The sequence below is a fragment of the Panthera uncia genome, assembly GCF_023721935.1.
Source record: "Panthera uncia isolate 11264 chromosome D3 unlocalized genomic scaffold, Puncia_PCG_1.0 HiC_scaffold_8, whole genome shotgun sequence".
NCBI lineage: Eukaryota > Metazoa > Chordata > Mammalia > Carnivora > Felidae > Panthera > Panthera uncia.
Window position 1 is genome coordinate 13,150,269 of NW_026057586.1, and position 25,086 is coordinate 13,175,354.

The following is a 25,086-nucleotide window of genomic DNA, read 5'->3' on the forward strand; positions in this document are numbered from 1 at the left end:
GGAATATCATGAAACCTTCAGTAAATGCGCCCTCCTTGCCAGTGAATTAATCCGTGTATTTGCAGCATAGATTACTAGACAGGCCACCTTCCCAAATTACGTTCATGGAAGTTACTGACTAGCCATCCACAGTAACTAAAGCCACAGTCTGGAAACATGCATGTCACGGCAGTGAGAGCACTGAGTTGCTTTAGTTCTGTTTCCCAAAGGTTTCCCAAAGGCATTAACTCCTTTCCCCTTCCCACTATCACATCGGACAAACGGAAAAGTTCCTTACTCTCTCATTGGCTCCCTTAAAAGTCCCCTCGGGTTTGAGGCCCCCGGTTGTCAGACACCCAAGACCTTGTCAACTCAGCGTTCACTGCCAGTCACTGGTCTAACCACCAACCAAGCGACTGGGTGGGTGTCCTGCTTAAAGTGAAAGTGGGCTTTTAGTAAAATCCTGCCTCCCCACCGAGGTGCTGCGCTTCAGCTGCTACAGGTCTGCAATCCCTTCTCCAACACTCCAAAATTTCCAAAAGTTCTGAAAACACAGTCTTCATAAGCTGCTGGCACACTCATTTGGTGGCAAAACCTGGTACTTACGGGCTGCTCAGAGTCTGTCTACCCAGCTTGTGTGAATATGTATGGGTTGTGGCAAAGATATTAAGGTGTTGATTTATAGGGTGCTGTCCCAGACTCTATCAGTGGAGTTCCGAAACACATAGTATGTGCAACAGGTTAGCTTTCTAAAATCCCAAAAAGTCAGAGTTTGAGGAAAACACCGGTACCACCATTTAGCATAAGGAGCTGTGGACCGACAGTAGCCTGAACGTGTGCCCAAGTTCCAGCAGGGCTAGGAAAGTTTTGTGGATCCCGTGTACCAGTTTCTTTAGTCTTTCGGGGAAGTAAGAATGTCTGGAACATTCTGGTGTTCCCAGAATTCTGATCCCAGTGAAGGAAGGTAAAGCTCTAAAATCCTCCAGATCCCCCTTCCGGGGATTTTCTTTGTGAAAGTCTGTATTCCTGCCAACAACCTGAGATAATTTGACAAATAATGAATACATATATTTCCTCCACAGTAACTCCTTTTCATTAAAAGCATTGCGTCTTATGGGGAGGAGGTGAAGGGAGAACAAAACAAAGAATTGGAAAAGAAGGGTCTGTTGGTATGAGGGCTACACAGGTCAAGTACCAGCAGCTTCCAGATCCAGCAATATTAACAATTTATTGTATTTAGAAAGTGTTTCTTTGGATGCAGAGTTTACAGAAAAGTCAGGTGGGACTTAACCTGGGCTTTTGCCACTTAAGGGGAACAGAACTTGCCAAAGAAAATGATGTTTCGCGTTTTGTTGTGCCTGACGATGTAAATAAATGGGTGGTCAGCATTGAATTCATCCTTGTGTTGCAGGATTCGTGACCCCGGCACCTCCATGGAATCCCCACCATCTTCAGTTATTTCTAAGCACACTCTGTGAACAACATTGGAGAGGGCCACTCCCTTGGTCTCTGACATTCCAGAGAAATCAGATGTATTCTCATTAAAGATATTTTTCAGCCCTAGATTTTCCAGACTAGCTTTGGGATCAACAATCTTTTCCACCTTAAATTTTGGAATGGAGAGTTTGACTTTGGCATTGGCCATGGTGCTGGGATTAGTCCACTGCAAGAGCGTCTCTGAGTTGAGTTGTTGTTCAACCTGAAGGACCAAAGGGAAAGGAAATTATTTTTTTATTCCCAGATGTGAAAGATCCAGCTTGATTGGCAACAGAAAGTGCCATCGTGAGTCCAGTGCTGAAGCAGTGCCCTCGGACCACCGAAAATGGAATCAACCCTGCGGTCTGGGTGTGGGACTGGTTTCTCGTCTCAAAGATGCACCCAGCCACCCAGCACTGCTCTCCTCCCCGCCATGCTCCGACCACAGTCCCCTTGCCCTGAAATGTCTCAGGCTGTTTCTTTCGAGTCATAGAGTAGAAATGGATGTGTGGCCGATGATGTTGCATAAATAAGAGTAAAATAAACATAAAACTAGGAGGGCTTTTATACATACTATTGCTTGAATGCTTGTTTTAATTTCTCCTCTAGGAAATCCAGAATATTCGGGTACTTGGCCTGGCATCAAAAGTAACTCAAATCAAATCCAAAGTTACTCTTTGTAAAATGAGTTACTCTTTGTTAAGCTGTCTATGGTCATTCTCTAAGACCGGGGGTGATGAATGCATCCCTTTCAGTTGGTTATTTTAAAAATGAGAGCTATGCCATGACACGTGAAATGGTTGAGTCACAAAATTCTTCACTGAGCAAATCTGAAATTGCTCCTTGCCCTCCCAACCCCTCACTGGCTGGAGAAGAAACAAGAATACAACTGAGAATGGTAGTACCTTGACCGTATTATCATGGGACAATCCTGCACTGAAGTTATTCACATGAAACTCATAAAAATCAGTAACATGGCAAGGTCACAGACTGGTCACAAGTCTGTTTGTTTTGTGTTTAGTGGGGGAAGGTACTGTTGGATTCTCTTGTTCATCTATGATAATCTGGTTTTCAATGACTACTGTTTTTATTTATGGCACATTATTAGAACCGAAAGATTGCCATAACTAGAATTTTTCAGCCAAAAGGTATATTCTCTTGTCCATTTATTATCTAAGAACGAAGAGAGGGAAGAATATTCATTCATAATTCAAAAAGACTAGTCAGAAGGGGGGAAAAAAGTTTTTTCCCCTCCTCCATTATATATGTGTTATGGGTCAAATTGTGCCCCCTCCCTGCAAAAAACTAAATTTTTATATTGAAGTCTTAACCCACGGTGCCTTAGAATGTGACCTTACGGGGAAACAGAATCCTTGTAGGTGTCATTACTTAAGACGAAGTCATTAGGATGGGCCCTGACTTAATATGACCAGTGTCCTTATAAAAAGGAAAATTTTGGACACAGATACACACGCATACAGGGAGGAAGCCACGTGAAGACAGAGGCAGAGATTGAAGTGACACATGTATAAGCCAAGGGACACCAAAGATTGGCGGCCAATCTCTAGAAGCTAAGGGGGGAGGCATAGAACAGAGTCTCCTTCACAACCCTCAGCAGGAACCAACACCTGAGCTCAGATTTCTAGCCTCTGGAACTGTGAGAGAATAGATTCTTGTTTAAGCTACTCAGTTTGTGGTACTTATTATGGTGGCCCCTGGAGAAGAACACAAAGCGTGTTCTTGAATTTCTCTGAGGCTCAAAAGTTCGGTTTCTCCCATTCTGTACTTTAATCAGAAAAAAAAAAAATGGTATGAGGGTCTTTCACGTAAGTAAGGTAAAGTGTAAAACAGCTGAATAACAACAGCGAGAGAAGAGGAGATAGGGCATGGAGTGGAGTGAAAAAGAAAATGCACAGTGAATGTGAATAAAAGAATAATGAAGGCCAGGGACGCCTGGGTGGCTCAGTCCCTTAAGCATCCGACTCTTGGTTTTGGCTCAGGTCACGATCTCACGGTTTGATCATGGGTTTCAGCCCCACATCAGGGCTTGGGATTCTCTGTCTCCCTCTCTCTCTGCCCCTCCCCTGCTCGAGCTCTAAATAAATAAATAAATAAACAAACAAACATGAAGGAAAAAGAGTAACGAAGGCCAGTGATGGATAAAGCGTAATGACCATTAAAGCAGCAGGTAGGACGGACATGGACTGAGACCACTCCCTGGAAAGCCAGGGCGTAACCGAGGCATGACTGGAAATGAAGCAGGTGACCTCTGGGGTCCTCAACGAGCCTGTCCTTCTCCCTGGCCGAGGGCCGAGGCCCCGGTGGAGGGGAGCTAGGGAGCTGGGAAAACGGGGCCGAGGGGGGAGCAGGTGGCCCTGGGTGGCTGGATGGGGCTGCCAGAGCGGAGGGGGAGCAAAAGCATCCTTCACAAGGAGATGAACCTCTCCTGCTATCTACACCTCATGCCTCTAATAACCTCCATAAAGGATGAAGCATAATAAAATCTCCTCTGGGTGTACGCATTAAAAGAGCTTTTCCGGACCCATAGAAGGTACAACACAAAGTGCACCCTAAAGCAGGCTGCAGACTTTATGAATAATGTGTGGACAACTGGTTCATCGGTTGTAACAGATGCACCACACTAACGCAAGATGCTAATAATAGGCACTCGGGGCTAGATTAAGAACACAGATTCCAACTTCCTGGGCTCCAATTCTGATTCTACGTGCCACCGATGAGTTAGGTGACCACAGACTTGTCACCTCCCCTGCTGTGCCTCAGGTCCCTCAGTCAACAAGAGCACCGTGACAGCTTCTAATAAATAGATAGGCCTGTCCCAAGAAGTCGAGGAGAATGCGTACGTGGGGACCTCACAGCTCCTGGCTCGTCACGAGTGCCAAATACATGCTGGCCGTTTTCGTATGAAAGACAAAGGCCCAGAAAGGACCACGAAACCCTTGGAGACGACCGAGCAAGTGATGTGTAAGGCAGGGCAACGTCACAGCCACACGCAGTGCCCTCCACATGGCTCCTTGTCACAGCGGGTGGCACCTTTGTGTTGAACACCCGCCTCCCTCCTCACCTTCTCCAGGCCCGTGGACTCATCCTCCATATCCTTGGGGAGCAGAATAAGCAGGCTGAGGTGTTTGTTTTGAAAGGGAAGCTCTATGACCTTACAATTAATACCATCAATGTTGCCCATACAGAACGTGGCGTCCATATTCATCATCTGCACCGGTTTGGTCTCTGTCTGTAAGAGGAGAAGAAATTCGGATCACTTGCTTTTCGATTCACACAAGCATAAATACACACACCCGCACGCACACGCACACACGCACGTTTGTTCTTGTTATAGTTTCAGACCATTGTGGTGTAATCATCCATCCACTGGGATCCCAACTGTACTGGACCCAGACCATCACCGACTGTCCCCGGACGAGCAATGACTTCCTCTGAAAAGCCATTCACATGCCTTATCATTCCAATATATTTCGGGAACTATACGTAATACGGCACTTATACAAAACATTGAAAATAAGACAGTAAGACTGAAAACAGAGGCAGACTTTGACTTAGTCTTTATAGATGCTCATAATTGCCAGCTCTTTATTCCTGGTGGAGTGGACTTGAAAATAAATTCGAGGGCAAACCACATAGCTACTTAGGCAGCGTTTGCTGATCGAATACATATGAGGGAACACTCAGCACACAGCAAGACACAAATCACATTTGTTTGGTCCTCTGTTCTCCTTTGTTTCTAATCCCCCTCTCCCTGTACGGCCGCCTACTCTGATCTGAGCTGTGAAGAAGTCTGGATTTAAGATAAGAACCTGGGGTTTCAGTCTCAAATGTGACATAAACAGATGGTGTGATCTTAAGGGAATCACTTCACTTCTTGGACCTCAGTTTCCTTGTCAGTAGCAGGAGGGAATTGGACATTTCAGAATGGTCGTTACCTCTGGGGAGGAACCTTGAGACAGGGAAGGAGGGGCTACCCAGGGGAAGTGCTATTGTTGCTGTATTTTTTTTTTTTCTTTAAAAGATCTGAAATAGAGGCGCCTGGGTGGCTCAGTCGGTTAAGCGTCCGACTTTGACTTCGGCTCAGGTCACGATCTCGAGGTTTGTGAGTTCGAGCCCCACATGGGGCTCTGTGCTGACAGCTCGGAGCCTGGAGCCTGCTTTGGATTCTGTGCCTCCCTCTTTCTCTGTCCCACCCCTGCTCACGCTCTGGGTCTCCGTGTCTCTCAATAATAAATAAACGTTAAAAAAAATTTAAAGATCTAAAATAAATACAGAAAAATATAAAGATTGGCAAAGCTGACTGTTGAGTACATTGGAGTTTGTTTTATTATTTTCTAGAATACTCTACATGTTTAAAATATTTCATAATTTCTTAAATGAGACTATTAAGTAACCAAATTATCTCTTAAGTCGCTTCTAGTTCCAATGCATTCCACACTCCTCCAAAAGGGTCTTGGTGCCCAGGTTTTTCTCTCTGGGCAGCATCCCAGGCCCTTCCTTCTCTCTGTCCCCACTGATATCTGACTGTGTCTCTGCTACTGACATGACTGATTCTCTGAAGGAAAATTAGTTCATACTAAAGAGTAAGAGACTGACAGTAAATTACTGTAGCTTATTATTTCGATCTATACCTCCCTCAGGATATTTGCCTGTTAACTGGATCTCTTTTAGGGGAGATTTTAAACTTCATATCAGGCCTGGAAGATAATATTTCAGTAAAACTTATATCTGGGATCTTCAAACAGTAAACTGAATTTCCCCCAACACCTCTCAGCAGAGCTAGACTGTACTAATTTTAGTTTTTGTAATACCTCTATTTCAATACTTGTCGCATGGTTAGAAATGTTTGTTTATGTGACTGTTTCCCACACACACACACCCCTCACCCTAACTAGACTACAATCAAAGCAGAAACCATGTCTTATGATCTTGATATATCCCATCACGTAGTAGTTGCTCACTAAATATTTGGTCAATAAATAATTAAAGACTTCCATTCTAGGTACAACCAGAAATAGAATTAGGATAGAAAAGCACACTACTTTTGAAATTTACTGCTAATGCTTCCATTTATTTCTCTTAAAGATGCTCTAGATTTGTCTAAAACTCTCCATCAAGTTAGATGGCTAGTCATCTGAATTTGCATATAGTTGTGGCCACCAAATACAGTCGTCTATTTCATTTATCAGCACCGAAGATGGATACAATAATTCCGTTTTCTAGAATATAAATCGAGAGACGTATCTTCTGAACACATGACTAAATACAGACTCTTCCAAAAAACGTGTGTGTGTGTGTTCACCTTGTCCGAACAGGCACTATTTACACCTTTCATAATATAACTTCCTCAATTTAGTCTACTCTTAAAGAAGACATCATGGGACAGGAGAAAAGGTTTATTTAGTAAAACCTGTGAAAAAGTTCAGAGGCTGACAAAAGTAATGCAACGGAAACAAAGGAAAAGTCCGCATTCAAAAGGAGGGCGTATCCCCACGTAGCCTGGAGCAGTGTTTTCCTGCTTGGTTAGAGGCCACGCTGAAAAATCAGTGACATTTCAAATCTTGGGTGAACTCTTCTAGAGTCTGAGTCTCCAGGATCTGACACCTCCCAGTTTTATGATTTAATGACAGTAAAGGAGTCCCCCGCACTCCCCCTCCCTTCCGCCCATGAACACTTTCTTAAATATAAAAACTACACCTCTGGGTGCAGTGGGGGCGTGCTCACTGACTATTACAAGAGGGGATTATGGTTCTTTGCCCACCCCTCCCCTCCCAACCATTGGTCTCAGGAAAGGCACACTACCTCCTATGCCTCAATTTTCCATAATTTTTCAGATCTGTACTTGGGAGCCTTTGACACGCGGCCTTACGTACCTTGTTGATTCTGAAAGGGCATTCTCTGGTTTCGGATTCAGGAAATTTCTTCATCCACTTTCCAACGAAGTAGGCAGCATTAACCACAAGGATTTGGGTCTGGTCACTGACACTGCTGTCAGACAAAATGTTCTCAAAGCGGCCTGCAAACAATTGTAGGAAACCACAGATTGCACAGGGTTATTCTTCAACACCACATCTGGGATCCACACCGCATCCGCTCCCTGGGTATTTGTCACGGCTGGAGCCACCCATGCAAGGTTCGATCGATGGCCCGGAATGCTTCACAAGGGTTCCTTCCTCTCCTTTCATCCTGTTTCGAGAAGACTTACCGAAGAGATCTGGCAGCAGGGGTGGGGCGGGCAGAAAGCAGAGAGGAAGGGAGGGAGAAGAACAGGAAGAACAGGAAGAAGAAAAACACGAGCTACCCCTTTTGAATGCCTTGTGTGGGGCAGTGTGCTAGAGATTTCCTATGCACGATATCGTGTATTTCTCCCCATTTTACAGATGAGGACGCTGAGACTTGCTGTTAAGTCACTTGCCCAAGATGACACATGAGCAAGGAGGGATTCGGGATTCAAATGAGTCTTTTGGACTGCAAAGCCTGTGCTCTGGGATGAAAATGCACGAGTGTAATTTTAGCCTTTTCACGTGTGTTCCCTCACAATGATCCTGTAAGGCCAGGATCTTCCGCCGCATTTTATACTTGAGGAACCTGGGACTCGGAAAGGCCAAGCAGCCTTCCTCGTGCCCGCAGCTGGAAAGCAGATCCGCACAGAACCAAGCTGCACTCTTGGCCAAACAGCTTGGCACCCTCCCCTCCCCCACCCAAAGATTACATTGCTGCAGACACCTGTTCGTGTCAAGGTCGGCACTGTAATTACCACAGAGATCAAGCTCCCAACAGCCACAACAGTTCAGTGGTGATAATGCCTTGATAGAGCAAAGTCCTCACATTTGAATAGTACTGACATGTTTTGCAAGGGATTCTCACTGACCTAATCCCTCGGATTGTCACCTCTCCGCTCAGGACCCGCTTCGTGGACCTGTGGCGGTGTGTGTGCAGGGCCCTGTACTGGCTTCATGCTCCCCTGTCACCACCTTAAAATGCGTAATACCTTTTTTAATAAGGAGCCCCGCATTTCCAGTCCCGCCAACATCACATGATGTGCCGAATCTGTAATCGTGTCAAGGAAGGAACTTAAAGACCAGAGAAGAAGGGGAGCCAGCAGGTGGTCATTTCAACCGAAACCTCGAATTTCTGATTCTAAACTCAGAGGACTTTTCACTAAGCTACCTTCTCCCATAAAAACCTTAAATTTGTGAAGGTCTTTTAAAGGCCCTTGGGGAGCAAAATACAATTATATGGCAATTCTAGAAGCAAAACAATCACACAGCGATTTAAACGGAGCTGCTTTTGCTTATAAATTTTTAAATTGTGCGCAGCCTGGTGTTACTTATACCTGTTTTTTCTTTACATATGAAGGCAATGAAAAGGTCATTTCAAGGACATATATATATGTATGAATATGCACGTGTGTCCACGCATAGCTATGGCTACCATATATTACCTTCGCTATCTTGTATTATTCGTTAACCTCTATTATCTAACCTGATTCTCACAACAACCGTGTAAAAATTAACCAAGTAACATATGCCCCATTTTACAGTTCAGTAAACTGAGGTTCTCTAGCCAAGTAACTCAGTGCAAAGCGGCAGTGTCTGGATTTGAACCTGGATTTGAACCTGGGTCTTACATGACTCTGAGACCACGTTCTCTCCATGGCCTCACTCTGCAGTTACAGCGTGGAACCTGTCATTCCTGAGTCAGCGGCACGACAGGACCCCTCTGGCCATTCCTACAGGAAGCATGTACAACACAACACAAACATGTCCCCGGGAAGGGACACATGGACACTGACAGGCACTCAGACTCATCCCAGCTCCAATTCCTATCCGGGGAGGACGACTCACCATGGAGGTGGGGGGGGGGGGGGGGGGGGGAGGGTCGGTGCAGGAGGAGAGCACTGAGCCAGGGGCAGGACCAGGCAGATACTGCGGAAGAGACCCTGAGGCTAGCAGAGGGCAGACCAGCACTGGGAGTGGTGGATCTGAGGACGAGTTTCCTCCTCAGTTCGCTTTGTTTTGTTTTTTCTGGACGTGTGTTTGATTGCCTAGGAGCTTTTGTCCTTTTTTCCTTCAAAAAATTTGCAGAATTTTTGAGCCGAAGGTGGCCGCAGGGATTAAGTTAAAGCCCAAGCCCTTCGTCTCCGCATCGAGAAACTGGCCAGTGAGTGGCCCAAAGCCACGCTCTGTTGGAGGCAGGGCTGGGGCTCCAGGAGGACCAGCCAGCAGCTCCCTGGGGAGCACAGCAAAGTGGACCAGAACTGAAGCACCAGGAATTCCTGCCAAGCCTTAGATGACGAGGGTGTCGACACGCCCAGGAGTCAGGTGGTTGACATGTCTGGCATTTCAAGGGCAAGAATTTAGCCTGTCTACCGAAAGCATCCAAGGAAGCCTCCACATGTTCAGTCCTCTGCTTAGCAGAAAGAGTCAAGAGAAGGCGGTGTCCAAGTAAGTAAAAGATACTTGCCGTCGGTGAGGTCCTTGACGGACTGGTTGATCTGACTTTTCGTCTCTTCCAATTTATCTTTGAAGTCAACGGTTTCCATTTCCTTCGCGTAGGGTCTCTTTGTAGAGCTGATGAACTCCTGAAAAACGTCCAGCTCATAAAATCACAAAATACCTGAACTCTGCAGCCAAACCATCGTGCCCTTCCACGATTCCAACTAAATTGGGGTTTGTAAAATGTCCGGGTGGGTGGATACCCTTTCAGCATCTGTAAATACTATAAATGGAGGCTTCGTGTGGAAATCAATGAAATGCCTTTCGTACAAAGTGTTTCATTTCTTCAATTCTAAGACAATAGCTATTATTAAATGCCTCTCTCAGTGTAGTAGCAGCTTTGGAGGAAAGAAAGAAACATTACACTACACGAGAGTTATAATATGAATTCCAACTTAGAAACATTAAAGGGCATATTATATAGATATAGATATAGATATAGATATAGATAGATATCTTAGAACAGGAGAAATGTACAGAAAAGAGAACTCTGTGAGCAGAAAACTCTTACTCACTGAAATTCATACCAACTCTAGAGATTTCTTGCTACTGAAAGTGGAACTCAAGGACCAAGAGCCACAGCATCACCTGGGATCTTAATAGAAATGCAAATTCTTGGGGCGCCTGGGTGGCTCAGTTGATTAAACATCTGACTTTGGTTCAGGTCATGATCTCAAGGTTCCAGGGTTTGAACCCCGCATGGGACTCTCTGCTGACAGACCAGAGCCTGGAGGCTGCTTCAGATTCTGTGTCTCCCTCTCTCTCTGCCCCTCCCCCCCCCCCACTCTGTCCCTCTCCCAAAAAAAAAAAAAAGAAAAAAAAAAAATAAAAAAAAAAAAAAAAAAAGAAATGCAGGCTCTCAAGCCCCACCCCAGACCTACTGAACCAGAATGTGCATTTTAACAAGATTCCCGGGGGACTCTTCTCACATTTAAGTTTGAAACACGGCTCCGTAGTGAACGCGGCAGGGGTTCTATTGTTAAAAATGCCAAACCCCAAGACCCATCCCTGTTGAGTGATCTGAGGCCAGGAATTAGCACTTTTCACAAACATCCAGGTAGTTCTGAGGCAGGCAGCCCCCCTCAGGCCACGCGCTCCTTTGTTCTATTATTGGTGCATTTGCAAGTGATGTACACCCAACAGAAGGATGGAAAAAATTTCTTTAAACTTCAAAAATGTCTTTAAACCGGCTTTGAAAAAATCTCTTTCAACTCCAAACTCAAGTTTGGTTGAAATAATTCAAAATGTTGAACGGAAGTTCAACCAAATGAAACATATCTGATTAAACGTCCTAAGCACAGGGGGCCCCTTGAATTTCTTCACAGCAGCGACAGCCTCAGCCACTTTGCATCTGTGAACTACAACCCAACCTTGGGACTGCGTGTTGCCGTTGACTGAGAGAACTGGGGCCACCCCAAAACATCAGAGCCTCACCAAGATAAAGACACCTCCACTGTCCTCACTGCTGGCACAAAATGTATTCAGCATCTCCCTAAGGACCACCTGGGGAGCTTTCAAAAAACTTTCCATGCTCGGACCCCAGCTCACATCTCAGTATTTTTTTTTTTTTTAATTCTGTGGGTGATTGTTAGCAGAAAAGAAGGCTGTGTATATATGTCTTCAAGCAATAAGAATAAAGTTACAACATGGGGCGCCTGGGTGGCTCAGTGGGTCAAGCATTGACTTCGGCTCAGCTCGTGATCTCATGGTTCACGAGTTTGAGCCCCGAGTCAGGCTCTGGGCTGACAGCTCAGCTCAGAGCTTGGAGCCTGCTTCAGATTCTGTGTCTCCCTCTCTCTCTGCCCCTCCCCGACTCGTGCTCTGTCTCTCTCTCTCCCTCTCAAAAAAATGAATAAACATTAAAAAAAATTTTTTTAAGAATAAAGTCACAACAATATCTAGTGATGGATATCCTCAAAAGATCTCAACCAGAAAGACAGCTACAGTAGCAATTAGTAAAACTATGGTAAGCTATTTAACTGGCAGTCTACCTTTTAGATTTGGAGAGCTTGCAGTTTTCACCAGGCAACCACAAACCGAATCAGTTCTTTATTGTTAGAGAAAGAACGTCTATGTGGTAGTCTAGAATGCTGGCTACGTGTTTCAAATACAGACTTGAAAAATATTGTGATATACTCTGGGATCAAATTTAAGGATACTACAGTATACTTTATATGATTCCTTCAAGAAACAGCTAAAGTAAATACCTAGAGCTACCTTGTACAGATACCCACGCGGCCAGCCAAATAAAGCAAACAAAACCAATTTGTGATGGATGAAAACTATTAATTCATACAGTTGTTATTTTTCTCATTGATTTGGGAAACATTAAGAGAATATTGTATGCAGAAACAGATGAGGCGGAGAACTTTAGAGAACTCAAAATGTTCATCCAGGTCATTTGCCCTGCTGTTTAAGGAGAACCTTAGCTGACCCAATGGTCACAGATATTAAAAAAGGAGAATTCCATACATTCCCTTACCCCCTCACCTCCCCCCTTAACTAAGCCCCCCACTACTTTCTCAGGGCACACAGTCTCTCCCTGGCTGTCCTGTCTGCCCCTCCTGGCGGTGTATCAATAAACTTCTATCTCCTTTGTTCTGTCTCAGGGCCCTCCCCACCCCCCACCCCCACCCCCACCCCCACCCCCGCCACCCTCTATCCGATTGGGCCACACCACACTTGGCGCCCCCCATCTGATCAAGAGACCCCACACTCCCCACCAGGACTGATTTATTTTAACAAGCTTCAAATCATCAATGAGCATCTTAGAAGTGGATTTCGCTGAAAACAAAGTGGTGGGTGTAACCGCGTGAAAATGCCACTCCTGGTAAAGAGTCGAATGGTGCGAATTGCTTTAACCCACTTACTGTAGAAGGATTCAGAGATTTGTCTACGTAGAGTCGTTTGATCAGTTTCAGGGAGTAAAAGGAACTAAGTTTGTTCACATCCGATGTCACTGTTTGAAATCCAAAGGGTACATCTTTGATGTTTCCAAAATGAAGGACCTGTGAAGAGAAAACAACCCATCATCCACGAAGCTTTGTCTCTTCCCGCTGCAATGGATACAGGACCATGGTCAGCCGCCTCGGGGGAGCAGTATCTTCCTGCTCAACTGTCCTCATTAAAGCAAGGCTTCTCGCCCTGAGTGTCATTGACATCTGGGGCGGGATAATTCTTGGGGGTGTGTGGGGGTGCAGTCCTGGGTACTGTAGGATGCTTAGCGGCACACTAACTGCCAGTAGCACTCCTTCCTCCATTTGTGACACCAAAAATGTCTGCGGGCCTTGCCAGATGTCCCTGGGATGAGAGGGAGAGGAACCGTCCCCAGCTGAGAAACACTGCCATAATGATACTCTTCTCTTTACTCAACTATTGGGGGGATTTTGCCCTTTGCTCAAAACGATGCCTCTGAGGCTCAGACCAAGGCCTTTCTAAACATGGGAAAGAGTGAAGCTGGGGTATAATTTCTATCCAATTTATTTATTACTTTTTTGATATTTACGTATTTATGTATTTATGTATTTATTTTTGAAAGAGAGAGAGAGCACACGCGCATGTACACACAAGTTGGGGAGGGGCAGAGAGAGGGGGAGAGAGGATCCCAAGCAGGGATTCAGCGCTGTCAGTGCAGAGTCCTACATGGGGTTCGAACCCGCAAACGGCAAGATCGTGACCTGAACTGAAATCAAGAGTCAGACACTCAAGCAACCAAGCCACCCATGTGCCCCCCTTCTATCTAGTTTAGATGCAAGCAAAGAGAGATTAACACCAAGAGAGACCATCACCAGGCAGATATCAGATTCGGGGATAGAGGGTCTCTAGCAAGGTCTATGTGACCCCATCAGTTGCTCCAACAAGTCGCTCTAACCGTGAGCTGCTGCATCACTGGGGGTAGGGTCAGCACAAGTGGTGGCTGCCCTGGGTGGGCTACAGTCAGACACCCTTGCCTTGGAATCCCAGCCTGTACCCGCCAGAAACGTGATCTTGCCCAGCCCTTCAGAGCTCCCCTTTCCCCTCTGTAAAATGGACTGAGAATACCTACTTTTTGGCGTTGCTATGATCATTGCAGACATTATATGGAAACCATCTAAAACATCATATCGGAACCTTAACGATGAGGGGCGCCCGGGTGGCTCAGTCGGTTAACCTTCTGACTTCGGCTCAGGTCACGATCCACGGTTCGTGAGTTCGAGCCCCACGTCCAGCTCTGTGGTGACAGCTCGGAACCTGGAGCCTGCTGTGGATTCACTGTCTCCCTGTCTCTCTGTCCCTCCCCGCTTATACTCTGTCTCTCAAAATAAATAAACATTTAAAAATAATTTAAAAGGGGCGCCTGGGTGGCTCAGTCGGTTGAGCGCCCGACTTCGGCTCAGGTCATGATCTCACAGTTTGTGAGTTCGAGCCCCGCATCGGTCTCTGTGCTGGCAGCTCAGAGCCTGGAGCCTGCTTGGGATTCTGCGTCTCCCTCTCTCTCTGCCCCTTCCCCACTCATGCTCTGTCTCTCTCTGTCTCTCAAAAATGAATAAACATTAAAAAAATTTTTTTTAATAAATAAATAAATAAATAAATAAAAATAATTTTAAAAGAAAAGAAAAGAAACCTTAATGATGAAATTAGGAAGTGGGGTTCATGAGCAAATGGCTAAGAATTCTTGAGACATTTTTGGTGCAAAAAGGTAATTTTAATATAGCACAGGGACAGGACTTGTGGGGAGAAAGAGCTGCACTGGGGTTGTGAAGGACTGATTGTATACTTTTAAGTTCGTGGTGGGAAGGAGAATAGAGATAAAGTAAGTTTCTAAGGATTTTGAAGCAAGGCTTTCAGGACCTTGTGGGGCTTAGGTGCCATTAAGATAAAGTTACTTTTAGCTTTTAATGACATATAAACATTGAGGCAGCCATGAGTCCCTGAGGAAGGTCACACTCTGGAGGTTTCAGGTATCAGTGGGCTGCAAGCTGTAAGGAAATTTAATTTAAGCTACGTGTCTCTTGCCTTTGTTTCTCTAGTCAGTTAGTAGTTATTCTTACAGTTATATTCTAAGCTACTTAAAACCATGATGCTATCTTCTGGAAGAAGTCCCCTTCTATTTTGTTCCTAACTTTTCTTTCATTCCAACCGATAGCCCAGCAGCTCTTGTGTTTCATGGTGCCCCAAAACGATGTCTGCATAAGGTGATTCTCTCCTGACTCTTAAGTCATAATAACTGCCCTGACACCACACCCTAGGTAATGTCACTAAATGGGCATATTGTGCCTGTGACTCACAAAGCCTCAGTACTGCAGGGTTAGATGTCTGATCCAAGGCAGTACATAGCTCTCCTGCCTAATGACAGGTAAAAAGACCAAAAAATTAAAGAACCCAGGTCACCATTACTGGGGGAACCATTGTAGGTACTGAAAAGAGCTTTATTATTATTACTAAGAGCAGACCCACCACCAGGAAGGTCTCTTTACCATCCCTTCTCTAGTGGGAGACAAGGAAGGTAAAAGGGGGTAGGAATGGAGGGGTAGGGGGTGAGGAACCAAGGACGGAGAAGAGAGAGACAGCTTTTCTCCACAACTGAAGTTTCTTTTCCAAGCCTCACTCAATTTCAAGTGTAAATTGTTCATCCTGACCAAAATAATACTTTGTGGGTCTTACTTTGTAGGGATTTATGGATATAAGAAGAGGTCCCTAGTTTTGAAATGCTTGTGAGTTGATGGAAGAGAAGATTCTACTGAACATAAAACCATCAACCTAAGAAGATAACGGAATGGAATTAGGAGCACAACCACCTACGATCCAAAAGGGGACAAAACTTCCAGGCATAAAATAAATAATTCATGGGAATGTAATGTACAGCATGAGGACTGTAGTTAATAACACTGTATTATATACTTGAAAGTTGCTGAGGGAGTAGATCTCAAAAGTTCTCCTACAAGAAAAAAAAAAGAATTTGTAACAATGTAGAGTGAGAGATGTCAACTAGACTTATCGTGGCGATCATTTCCAATATGTGCAGATATCAAGTCATTATATGGTACATCTAGAACGAATATGTTGTATGTCAATTATATAACAGTTGAAAAGAATGATAACCTAAAATAAAGGTAAGTGAGCAAATATGAAACGTAGCAAGATAGAGAAGATCACTCCATTTGGAGGTCTAAGAATTTTACAAAACTGGATGGTCAGCCATAGCCAAAAAGAAACTCAAACAACAACAAAAAAAGAAAATACACGCACATATACATATAACTATATGCATATGTGGGGGAGGGTCGACATCAGTTCATTGCATTCTTCTTAAATAGGATACTCAAGCCCCGGGGAGTATTCTGGAACGTAAGTAAGCACGACGCATCTGCTTCTTTATCCCTGTTACTTGAAGGCAGAAAAAATTTTAAGTTATTTCTATACCAACATAAGCACAGATCGATTTATCTGATATGGACATATTATAGGGTAGAATATATCACAGAGTAGAATGAAGTTGAGCCTGCATCTTGAAATAAAGCATGATGCCATAAATAAACACGCACTGGACGGGGTATCTGCAGTGTCACATTTAACAAACACCATCTTGAATGATTTTCACAAAGTATCAGATAGACTCGCCAAAGGCTACTCGTTAGTGTAAATATTGTGATTGCCTAGCAAGCAGGTCCCCAGGTTGTCCATCACAACATGGTACTTGTAAATGTGGGTCGCAGGACAGATTAACGACACACTTAAAGATAGATTAAGACGATGCGAGAAATGGCATATCTCTCAATCCTGAGGAATTTTCTCCAAGAGCCCCCATTCATTTTCCCGAGGCACCGCCTCTGTGTTCTGGTAAGTCTGTTCCCACCGAAAGCAGAAACAAGGTATGGAGCTTACCTGTCCAATTTCATTTGCTGTGTCACCTTTGGTGCCTACTTGAGCAAGTGACAGAGAGGTGGAGAGACAGATCGGAGAGAAGAGGACATTGCCCGCTGGCTCCTTTTCACACAGTTGTTTGAACAGGTCAACTGCAAAAGCCGAATTTGCCAGTTGTAGAGCGTCCATTGTGGGCCTGCAGCAAAGGACAAGGACAAGGATGAGGTTATTTCTAAAGCGTCTTTCAGGTGTTCTCAATGGCAGTCTGCCAATGCAACGGGATTCTATTCAAACAAAGTAACGGTCTTGGGTAGAAGAGAGGAAGGAACTTTCAGTAAATGCAATCTGAAAAGCCAATGGTGAAGAAACTTCTGGGAAAATGTCCTAAGGTCTGAACAGTCCAGCATATGGGATCCTCTGTGTGTCCAGCTCTGCCCAGAATCTCCAGATTCAGGCCTACTCGGCCACAAAGGCCATCCTCAGGAGCCTGCACACCTCTTCCTCAGCAGGTGGACGGAACAGTTGACGGCACTGATCAAAATCAGTCGGTCTTAAGGGCACCCGTGTGGTTCAGTCGGTTGAGCCTCCAACTTTGGCTCAGGTCACGATCTCACAGTTTGTGAGTTCGAGCCCCGCATTGGGATCTCTGCGGCCAGCACAGAGCCTACTTTAGATCCTCTCTCCCCCTCTCTCTCCTCCCCTCATCCACTGGCTCTCTCTCTCCCTCTCTCAAAAATAAATCAAAAAATCAGAGCAGTTTGGTATGGTTCAATTTAATATTTAGTAAGTGTTACAGGTTGAATAGTGTCTCCCTAAAGGATATGTTGAGGTCGTGAGGGTGGCCCTAATCCAATATGACCAAGGTCCTTGTAAAAACAGGAGAAAAGACACTGAGACAGACGTGCACAAAGGGAAGATGGTGTGAATGCACCCATGGGGAAGGCCGCATGACAACAGAGGTAGAGAGTGAACTGGCATTTCTACAAGCCAAGGAACACCAAAGATCACTGGCAACACCAGAGCCTAAGAGAAAAACGTGGAACAGACTCTCCCCTACGGCTTGCAGAGAGAGCAGGGCCCCGCGGGTACCTTGATTTCAGGCCCCTCCCGACGGTGGGAGAATAAATTTCTATTGGTTTAAGCCACGCAATTGGTGGTACTTAGTCATAACAGCTCTAGGAGACTCATACAGTCAGTCATGCCTTAGTAGGCCACCTAGAACACAGCAATAGTTAATAAATACAGCTGTTAATGTTTTTGTTGTTAGTACACACCTACAGTGTGGAAGACACTACACAAAGTATTAGAAGGATCAACTGAGTCCCTCCTCTTCTGAGCCTGCCATCTCTGGGGGCAGATACGTAGGCAAGTAAGGGGAATGTGCGGCTGCCCGTGCCGTGCGAGCGGTGTGACAAATCATATAGGAGTTAACGAAAAGAGAGAGAAGGTGGGTTCAGCTAAAAATACGGGGCCCGGGGAATTGGAGACAACAGCAAGTGGGCACCTAGTCCTGTCTGAGGACTCTTATTCTCCTGTAGGTTCTCTAAGTCCCTGAGACCCTTTCAGTGGGTCCGTGAGGTCAAAACCACTTTCAGGGGCACCTGGCTGGCTCCGTCGGTGGGGAATGCAACTCTTGATCTCGGAGTCGAGGTCGAGCCCCTCGAGGGGCACGGAGATTTTTTTAACGTCATAAAAGTTTTTAGACATTGTTTGTCTTTCCATTGTCAATCTGTCACAAATATGCAGCAGAGTTTCCAGAGGCTGCGTGATGTGTCTTCTATTAAACCAAATATTAAAGAGATTTGAGGAAATGAAGAGACAGTGTTACTTTTCTTTCTGCACCTCTTTTCCTTTAGAAAACAGTGGTTTTTCATAGAAATAGGTTATTCGTGTTAATATGTAAGGGTCACGTGATTGGTATCTTCAATAAATGAGTAACTATTTTAAAATTTCTCCAGTTTTAATTTCTGATTTGGTCAATACCAATAGATATAATTGACATCAAAAAAAAAAAAAAAAGAAAGGAAAAGAAAAGAAAAACAACTCTTTGGGATCCTTGGTAATTTTTAAGAGGTCAAAGCCATCTTGGAATTGAAAAGTTTGAGAACTGTTATTCTAAGAAAAGGTCGACCTTTCTGTTCAATCCAGTCATTACTGACCAAGCCTGAAGGCACCTAACTGAAGGAGTCAGGGCATAACACTTTCTTGAACAGAACTGGGCTACATAGACTCTTCAGCCCCTGCCTGAGCCCAGGATAGGAATCCGCCTTTTATGGGACATGTGGCTTGTGTGCAAGATGGATTCGAGAAGGTTATAATGTATCTCAGAGTCTATAAAAGCAAATCCATCACCAAAAAGAATGTTCTGTTGACCCATTCATGCTCGCTGGTCATCTCCAATGACTTCTTCCTCCTTTGTTTTATGTTCCCAATAAGAACAGCTAAGTGAACTTAGGTCATTGTTCTGAAAACCTACCACAAGGTAACCTTAAATCTTACATTTCTTTGGGGCCCGAGACCTTCTCCTCTCTCTGGGGGGGGATCTGCTCGGGATGACTGTGCACTCCCAGGCAAAGCCGCCCAACATCAAGGGTACGGAGGGCAATGAGACAGAAATGGAAGCACACAGGGTGTTTTGACCAGTACGTCCACCACGAAGAAATTAAAAGAAACTTCACAAAAGGTTTGGGGGATCTCTGTAACAGACTTTCAGGACTTGAAGTCTGGCTTTCTCCAACAGCAAATTTAACACGGATGGGGCTGAGTTCATCAACGACTAAAATTCAACATGAGTCATTTCTCCATCAAATAAAGATGCCTATATGAGCTATTTCTTCACCAAAGAGAGAGGCCTAAAACCCAAGCCACTGCAAACTTCTCGAAGCTTTTACAACTTGAGGCCTGATCACATCAATAATAAGATGAAAACATACCAACTCTGCTTGAACAAACATCAGTAGTCCTTCCCAGCATGTACTTCCTACCCTTCAAGAAGAGAAATTAGAATAATTTTGCGTAATCGATACAAACTTTACTTTTAAAGTTTGATTTCCTCTGTGTATTCAAGGCCTTGGAGTAATCCGCTCAGGGAATTCTGACTGCAAACACCTAGAAGCGGATCAAAGGGTAAGGAAATGTTCATTTTACCACATTGTTCAAGTGAAGCACTCTTCATTCATCCTTTAAAGCATCTGAAGGTAAATTTAGTCTAAATGGTTCCATGCGATACAAGATAATGGTGGTTTTTAGGACAGCTGATTACACAATCCAGTTAACACTGTGTTGCAATTCAAGGCTTGGATTTCCAGTCCCTGATGGAAAATGTAAATCAGTACACGTCTATCAGCTGATGCTTTCCCGACAGGGGCAGACCCTCCCTTTCAAGAGTCTGTTCCTTTGCATGAAAGTCCTCAGTGTAGGCGTCCAAACAGGTGTGCCTTCTTATCTGTGTGCTGACTGACTCCTTTCTCAGAAAATTCTCCCACGAGTCAGGGAAGGTCCTACGGCCTTAATATCTGAGGTCCTAGAGATAACAATATTGTTGGATGCCTGACGAAGGAAGCAGAAAATGGGTGCACACGGAAATCTGTGTAGAGGCAAGCAATCACCAACCAAGTAATCCACCAGATATCGCATGGCAGACCTCATCACCTGCTTGGTGATTAATACCGGCAGACCTAAAAACACTTAAAGCCGATCTGGTCTGAGGTGGTTCCAAGGGATGACTTTGGCCACAGCCCATCGCCACCTCAAGGTGCTGCAAGACAAAGCATGCAAAAAAAATCCCAGCAACGTAGCAATACAAGCCCAGGAAAATGCATCCGGTCCTACACGGGCCATTTTGTGCAGCTAATGCTATACAAATTATGGGTCCAAGAGTAGAGGTTAGCAAGTCCTCCATCATAATTGTACATGCCTAATGACCTGTGTTCAGAGTGCGAAAAATCACTGCAGGTTTTTTTTTATTTGTTTTACTTTTCACTTGGTCACAGAGAGAACTTCTGTCCTTTTCATGAAAACCCTCTGACAATTATAACAAAAAAGAATTTCCATTACAGCTCCAACGTAGGAAACGCTACATGTTTTAGTCACTTAAATGTTTCAAAGGCACTTTTATTTTAACCAGAGAAAAGTGAGATGGAAACGTAAGGCACAAGTACAGACGCAACAAACAAAAACTTGTAAGAACGTATTGCAAAGTCGCCCGCTGTTTGCGTTATGTCCTAAAATCGTAAACCTTGAAAGTGGAGCCAGATCTTGGAATGGATCTAGTCTGGCTCCTCCTGTTCATGTCCCAGTGAGGAAAGTGAAGTGGGCAGAGATGAAGTGATTGTCCCAGGCCACCCACACAGGGAGGTGAAAGTGGCAAAACCAGACTTTCATTTCCACCAGCTGCCAGCCGGGTACTCCCGACCACACCTCATCATAATCGTGTCTTGGCTGGTATGTGTTCTCTCGCGTGTCTTCGGAGCTCCAAAAATTCTACACATCCTGAATTACCCCTTTAGAGATACCGAGAGACTTTGCATATTGTTTTAAATCAACACAAAACTTTGTTTCCCGTTTTTGAAGAAGTTCTTGTTCTCTCTCGGCTATTTACATCGCAAGCTATTAATCTGATATTGCTCTCATCTGATAAGTATGGCCTGAGCACCTAATTTGTGTCAGGCACTGAGCTAGACATTAAGGAACCACAGGGGAATACACACTTGGTTCCTGCCTCTGAGGAGCTGTCGTGTGGCCTCACACGTGTGATAGTGTGATTAGTGTTTGGACGGGGGCACAAGTTACTTGTGGGGGGCACAAGTACTTCGGGAGAGGCAGTTCACTCATAGAAAAATCTCAGTGAGGGGCGCCTGGATGGCTCCGTCAGTTAAGCAGCCGACTTCGGCTCAGGTCACGATCTCGCAGTCTGTGAGTTCGAGCCCCGCGTCAGGCTCTGTGCTGACAGCTCAGAGCCTGGAGCCTGTTTCGGATTCTGTGTCTCCCTCTCTCTGACCCTCCCTCGTTCATGCTCTGTCTCCCTCTGTCTCAAAAATAAATAAACGTTAAAAAAAAAATTTTTTTTAAAAAGAAACATCTCAGCGAGGTCTCCTCAGAATCAGTTCCATCCAAGTAAGTCCCACCAAAGACGGGTCCTAAAGGATAAGTAGGAGATAGTCATGCAAAAGTGTGTGCTGGAGAGAACAGACCCAATTCAGAGAGTGCAGGTGACTCCCAAATGAGAGCAGGCACATGTACTAGGATGTAAGCTGGGTCACTGAGCTCAGTTCTCTAGACCTAGAGCTGGTCACTGGCCCCTGCATAAAGATTCCTAAAGGTTCTTTTTTTAAATTTTTGTTAATGTTTATTCATTTTTGAGAGAGACAGGGAGACAGAGAGACAGAACATGAGCGGGGGAGGAGCAAAGACGATGGAGACAGAATTTGAAGCAGGCTCTGGGGATCTGAGCTGTCGGCACAGAGACCAACACGGGGTTTGAACCCACAACCCGTGAGATCACAACCTGAGCCCAAGTCAGACACTTAATAGCCGACTGAGCCACCCAGGCACCCCAAGATTCCTAAAGTTTTTAATGCATCTAAGCCAATGGTCCTCAAACTTTTCATCTGTTGACCATCTGGCTGAGATAAAGACCTTATGGGCAGGTCGACCATATGTCCCGTTTTGCCTGGGACAGTCCTGGTTTATCTGTGTTGTCCTAACATTAGCAAGAGTGCCCCTTTCCCTCTCAAACATGCTGTATTTGAACCAGATAAGTTCACTCTACCAACAGACCCATTCTTCTATGCACAAATGCATGTGCACACACACACACACGCACACACACACACACACACACACAGCTATGTACATAAGCTTTTTCATTCCTTACCAACTAACTTTTCACTGTGTCAGGTTATTGTGGAAATCATTTAGCCTAGCCTGCCTCAGTTTACAGATGAAGAAAAATGTGGTGAATAAAAAACCTCTAAGTATTCAGTATAGCCAGTCCCTAGGCAATGTGTTGAGAAACCTTGCCTCTAATAATAATAACTACAGTGGAGAATGCCTAAAACCCCAGTCTCTGCTGTCTGCACTCCCGAGAAGAAAAAGTCAGAGCCGGATTAAGAAAATAGGAGTTCTTGCAGCTTCTGCAGGGTGAAAGAGTTATCATGAGGATTAAACAAAGTCATGAAATGAGTAGATGCATGTGAAAAGTGCTTCGTTAGCAGGAAAGGAGAACGCAGCTATTAGTAATAAGGCCAATGGCTTGATTGCCGGTGGCAGGGGTGCTGCTGTGCTCAGATACTCTGTTTGGAAGCCTGATCTTGACCCCTGAGCCTTCCCACTGCTGCTTAACACTAGAGTCAGGCTTGCCACACCAGAATGACCAAAATTGCTCTGACTGCATACTTTCAAAGTCAAGCAGAGGGATCGAAGGGACAGAATTGAAAGCATTAGGAAGCGAAGAAATAAACCGGCTGAGTCATCTGGACAATGCCTTTCTTCGGGCCGGCTGCCATCTCTCCACCCGTCAAGGAACCCACCCAACTTGCACAGACTGGTGAGGACTGAGATTTGGGACACACCTGATTCTATTCGAAACCTCTTTGGTGACGTTGGGGTGAAAAAGTTAAGGGTGCCTGTGGAGTCGTGGAAAAGTCTACAAGCTATGAGTTTGAAGGCCTGCAATCTACTTCATCTCCCCACTTAGAAGTCGCGTGACTGCGGACACCGCTTCGCCTCTGCGAACCTCCACTCCTCATCCACAAGCAAAGGGCCGAGCTGTGGTCTGGCTAAACCCCTCAGCTCCGCAAAATCGTGTGTAATCTGATCACGAGCCAACTGAACAGCCTGGCTTGTTAAATTGATCTTTAGTATGATACACTTAAAGAAACCACAAAAACCATAGTGTGTATCAGGAAGAAACCATGAACCAGCCCATTTGAAAGAACACACACTGGAGGGACGCCTGGGTGGCTCAGTCAGTGAAACGCCCGACTCTTGATTTCGGCTCAAGTCATGATCTCATGGTCGTGGGTTTGAGCCCTGTGTCAGGCTCCATGGAGCCTACTTAGGATTCTCTCTGTCCCTCCCTCTCTCTGCCCCTCCCCTGCTCTCACACGCACATGCTCTCTCTCTCTCTCCCTCTCAAAAATAAAGAAACGTTAAAAAAAAAAAAAAGAACATATATTTGAAATATGTAAATTGTTTCAACTGTCCTGAAACCCATAAACAGGGAGGGAGAATAGTCTCCGCCCGGAAGAATGTGGTTGCTAGTAAAGTGAACAGTGACTGGTTGCATTAAATTGTCAAAAAGAAGAGTGGTTCCAAAACTGAACTCTCACCCAACCAGGAAGGTGGGCCAGACTCTCAAACGCCTTCGAAGTCTCTCCGGTTTTCAGCACCTGGCCCTTCCTGAAATTAGTGTCACAAAATCCATTCTGAATTCCCAGGCACGGCTGAAGATGTCCTCAGGAATACTTTCTCCTCCGGGAATCACTGTTGCGCTGCCCGCCCCCCCACCACCACCCGAACCCCCTAGCCAGGTTACGTCTTCACAGTTGGATGTGATCTTGCTCCCTACCTGGCATTCCTGGTTCCCGAAGGACCCAGAGCTCAAAGTGCCGCCCACGTGGCGACACTACAGCCCACAGCCTATCCTTGACAGTAACCATCATGGCGACCGACTCCACCATCTTGAAACAGCTCAAATAATTATTGCGTTTCAAGAATCTCCCTGAAAAATCGCCCTGCTCCCGCGCTTTGCTCACCTGGAGTCACAGTTATCCCGGAAAACGCACAGCAAGGGAAAAGGAACACGAGAGCCTCCCAAGGACCTTGATGTAGGAGCAACCCTCTGTGGGGCAGAGGCAGGGCTGGCTCCCCTGAGCAGGCACCACTCCCTCTGTGACCACTCCCAGCCTGCGCTCCCGGCTCTTACTCATGCCTCTTGGCAGCAGGTCCATGACTGGAAAAAAAAATGATTCAGGTTGAAGTTGCTGTTGTCTGCACAGCCTCCAAAGGCCTCCAACATGCTCGGGCAGGAAGGGCTTCGGTGGATCCTGCCTTGGGCTAAATATGTACATACATTCATCAGGGCAACCCTGATAGGCCACGTGGGACCGGAAGGTGAAATATGATATGAAATAGAAGGAATATGTGACGGTCGTAATGATTCAGACTTCTCAAATAGGGTGGTGCCCGAAAAGCTCCCTAACCCCCACCTTTCCACGTAAACTGGGGCAGCTCTCTCTGCTAGGTGCGAAAGAGGTACTCCCTATTA

General features: G+C 45.3%; 1 protein-coding gene and 1 long non-coding RNA gene across 3 annotated transcripts; one reads left to right on the forward strand and one right to left on the reverse strand.

The window, feature by feature from the left end:
• Positions 1–445: 445 nt before the first annotated feature.
• On the reverse strand, positions 446–24,691 carry SERPINB5 (serpin family B member 5). Its single transcript, XM_049619759.1, has 7 exons — positions 24,575–24,691; positions 16,839–17,013; positions 12,845–12,982; positions 9,943–10,060; positions 7,350–7,492; positions 4,538–4,705; positions 446–1,678 (listed from the first exon to the last, which is right to left on the reverse strand). The coding sequence occupies exons 2-7, from the start codon at positions 17,004–17,006 to the stop codon at positions 1,286–1,288; spliced, it is 1,128 nt and encodes a 375-aa protein (XP_049475716.1). The 5' UTR covers positions 17,007–17,013; positions 24,575–24,691; the 3' UTR covers positions 446–1,285.
• Positions 15,040–15,817, forward strand: LOC125914476 (uncharacterized). 2 transcript variants are annotated; one of them, XR_007455317.1, is made up of 2 exons: positions 15,040–15,459; positions 15,625–15,817. It is a non-coding gene; the product is annotated as an uncharacterized LOC125914476 (long non-coding RNA). The 2 variants fall into 2 exon arrangements; XR_007455316.1 differs by having other exon boundaries at positions 15,040–15,309.
• Positions 24,692–25,086: the final 395 nt, after the last annotated feature.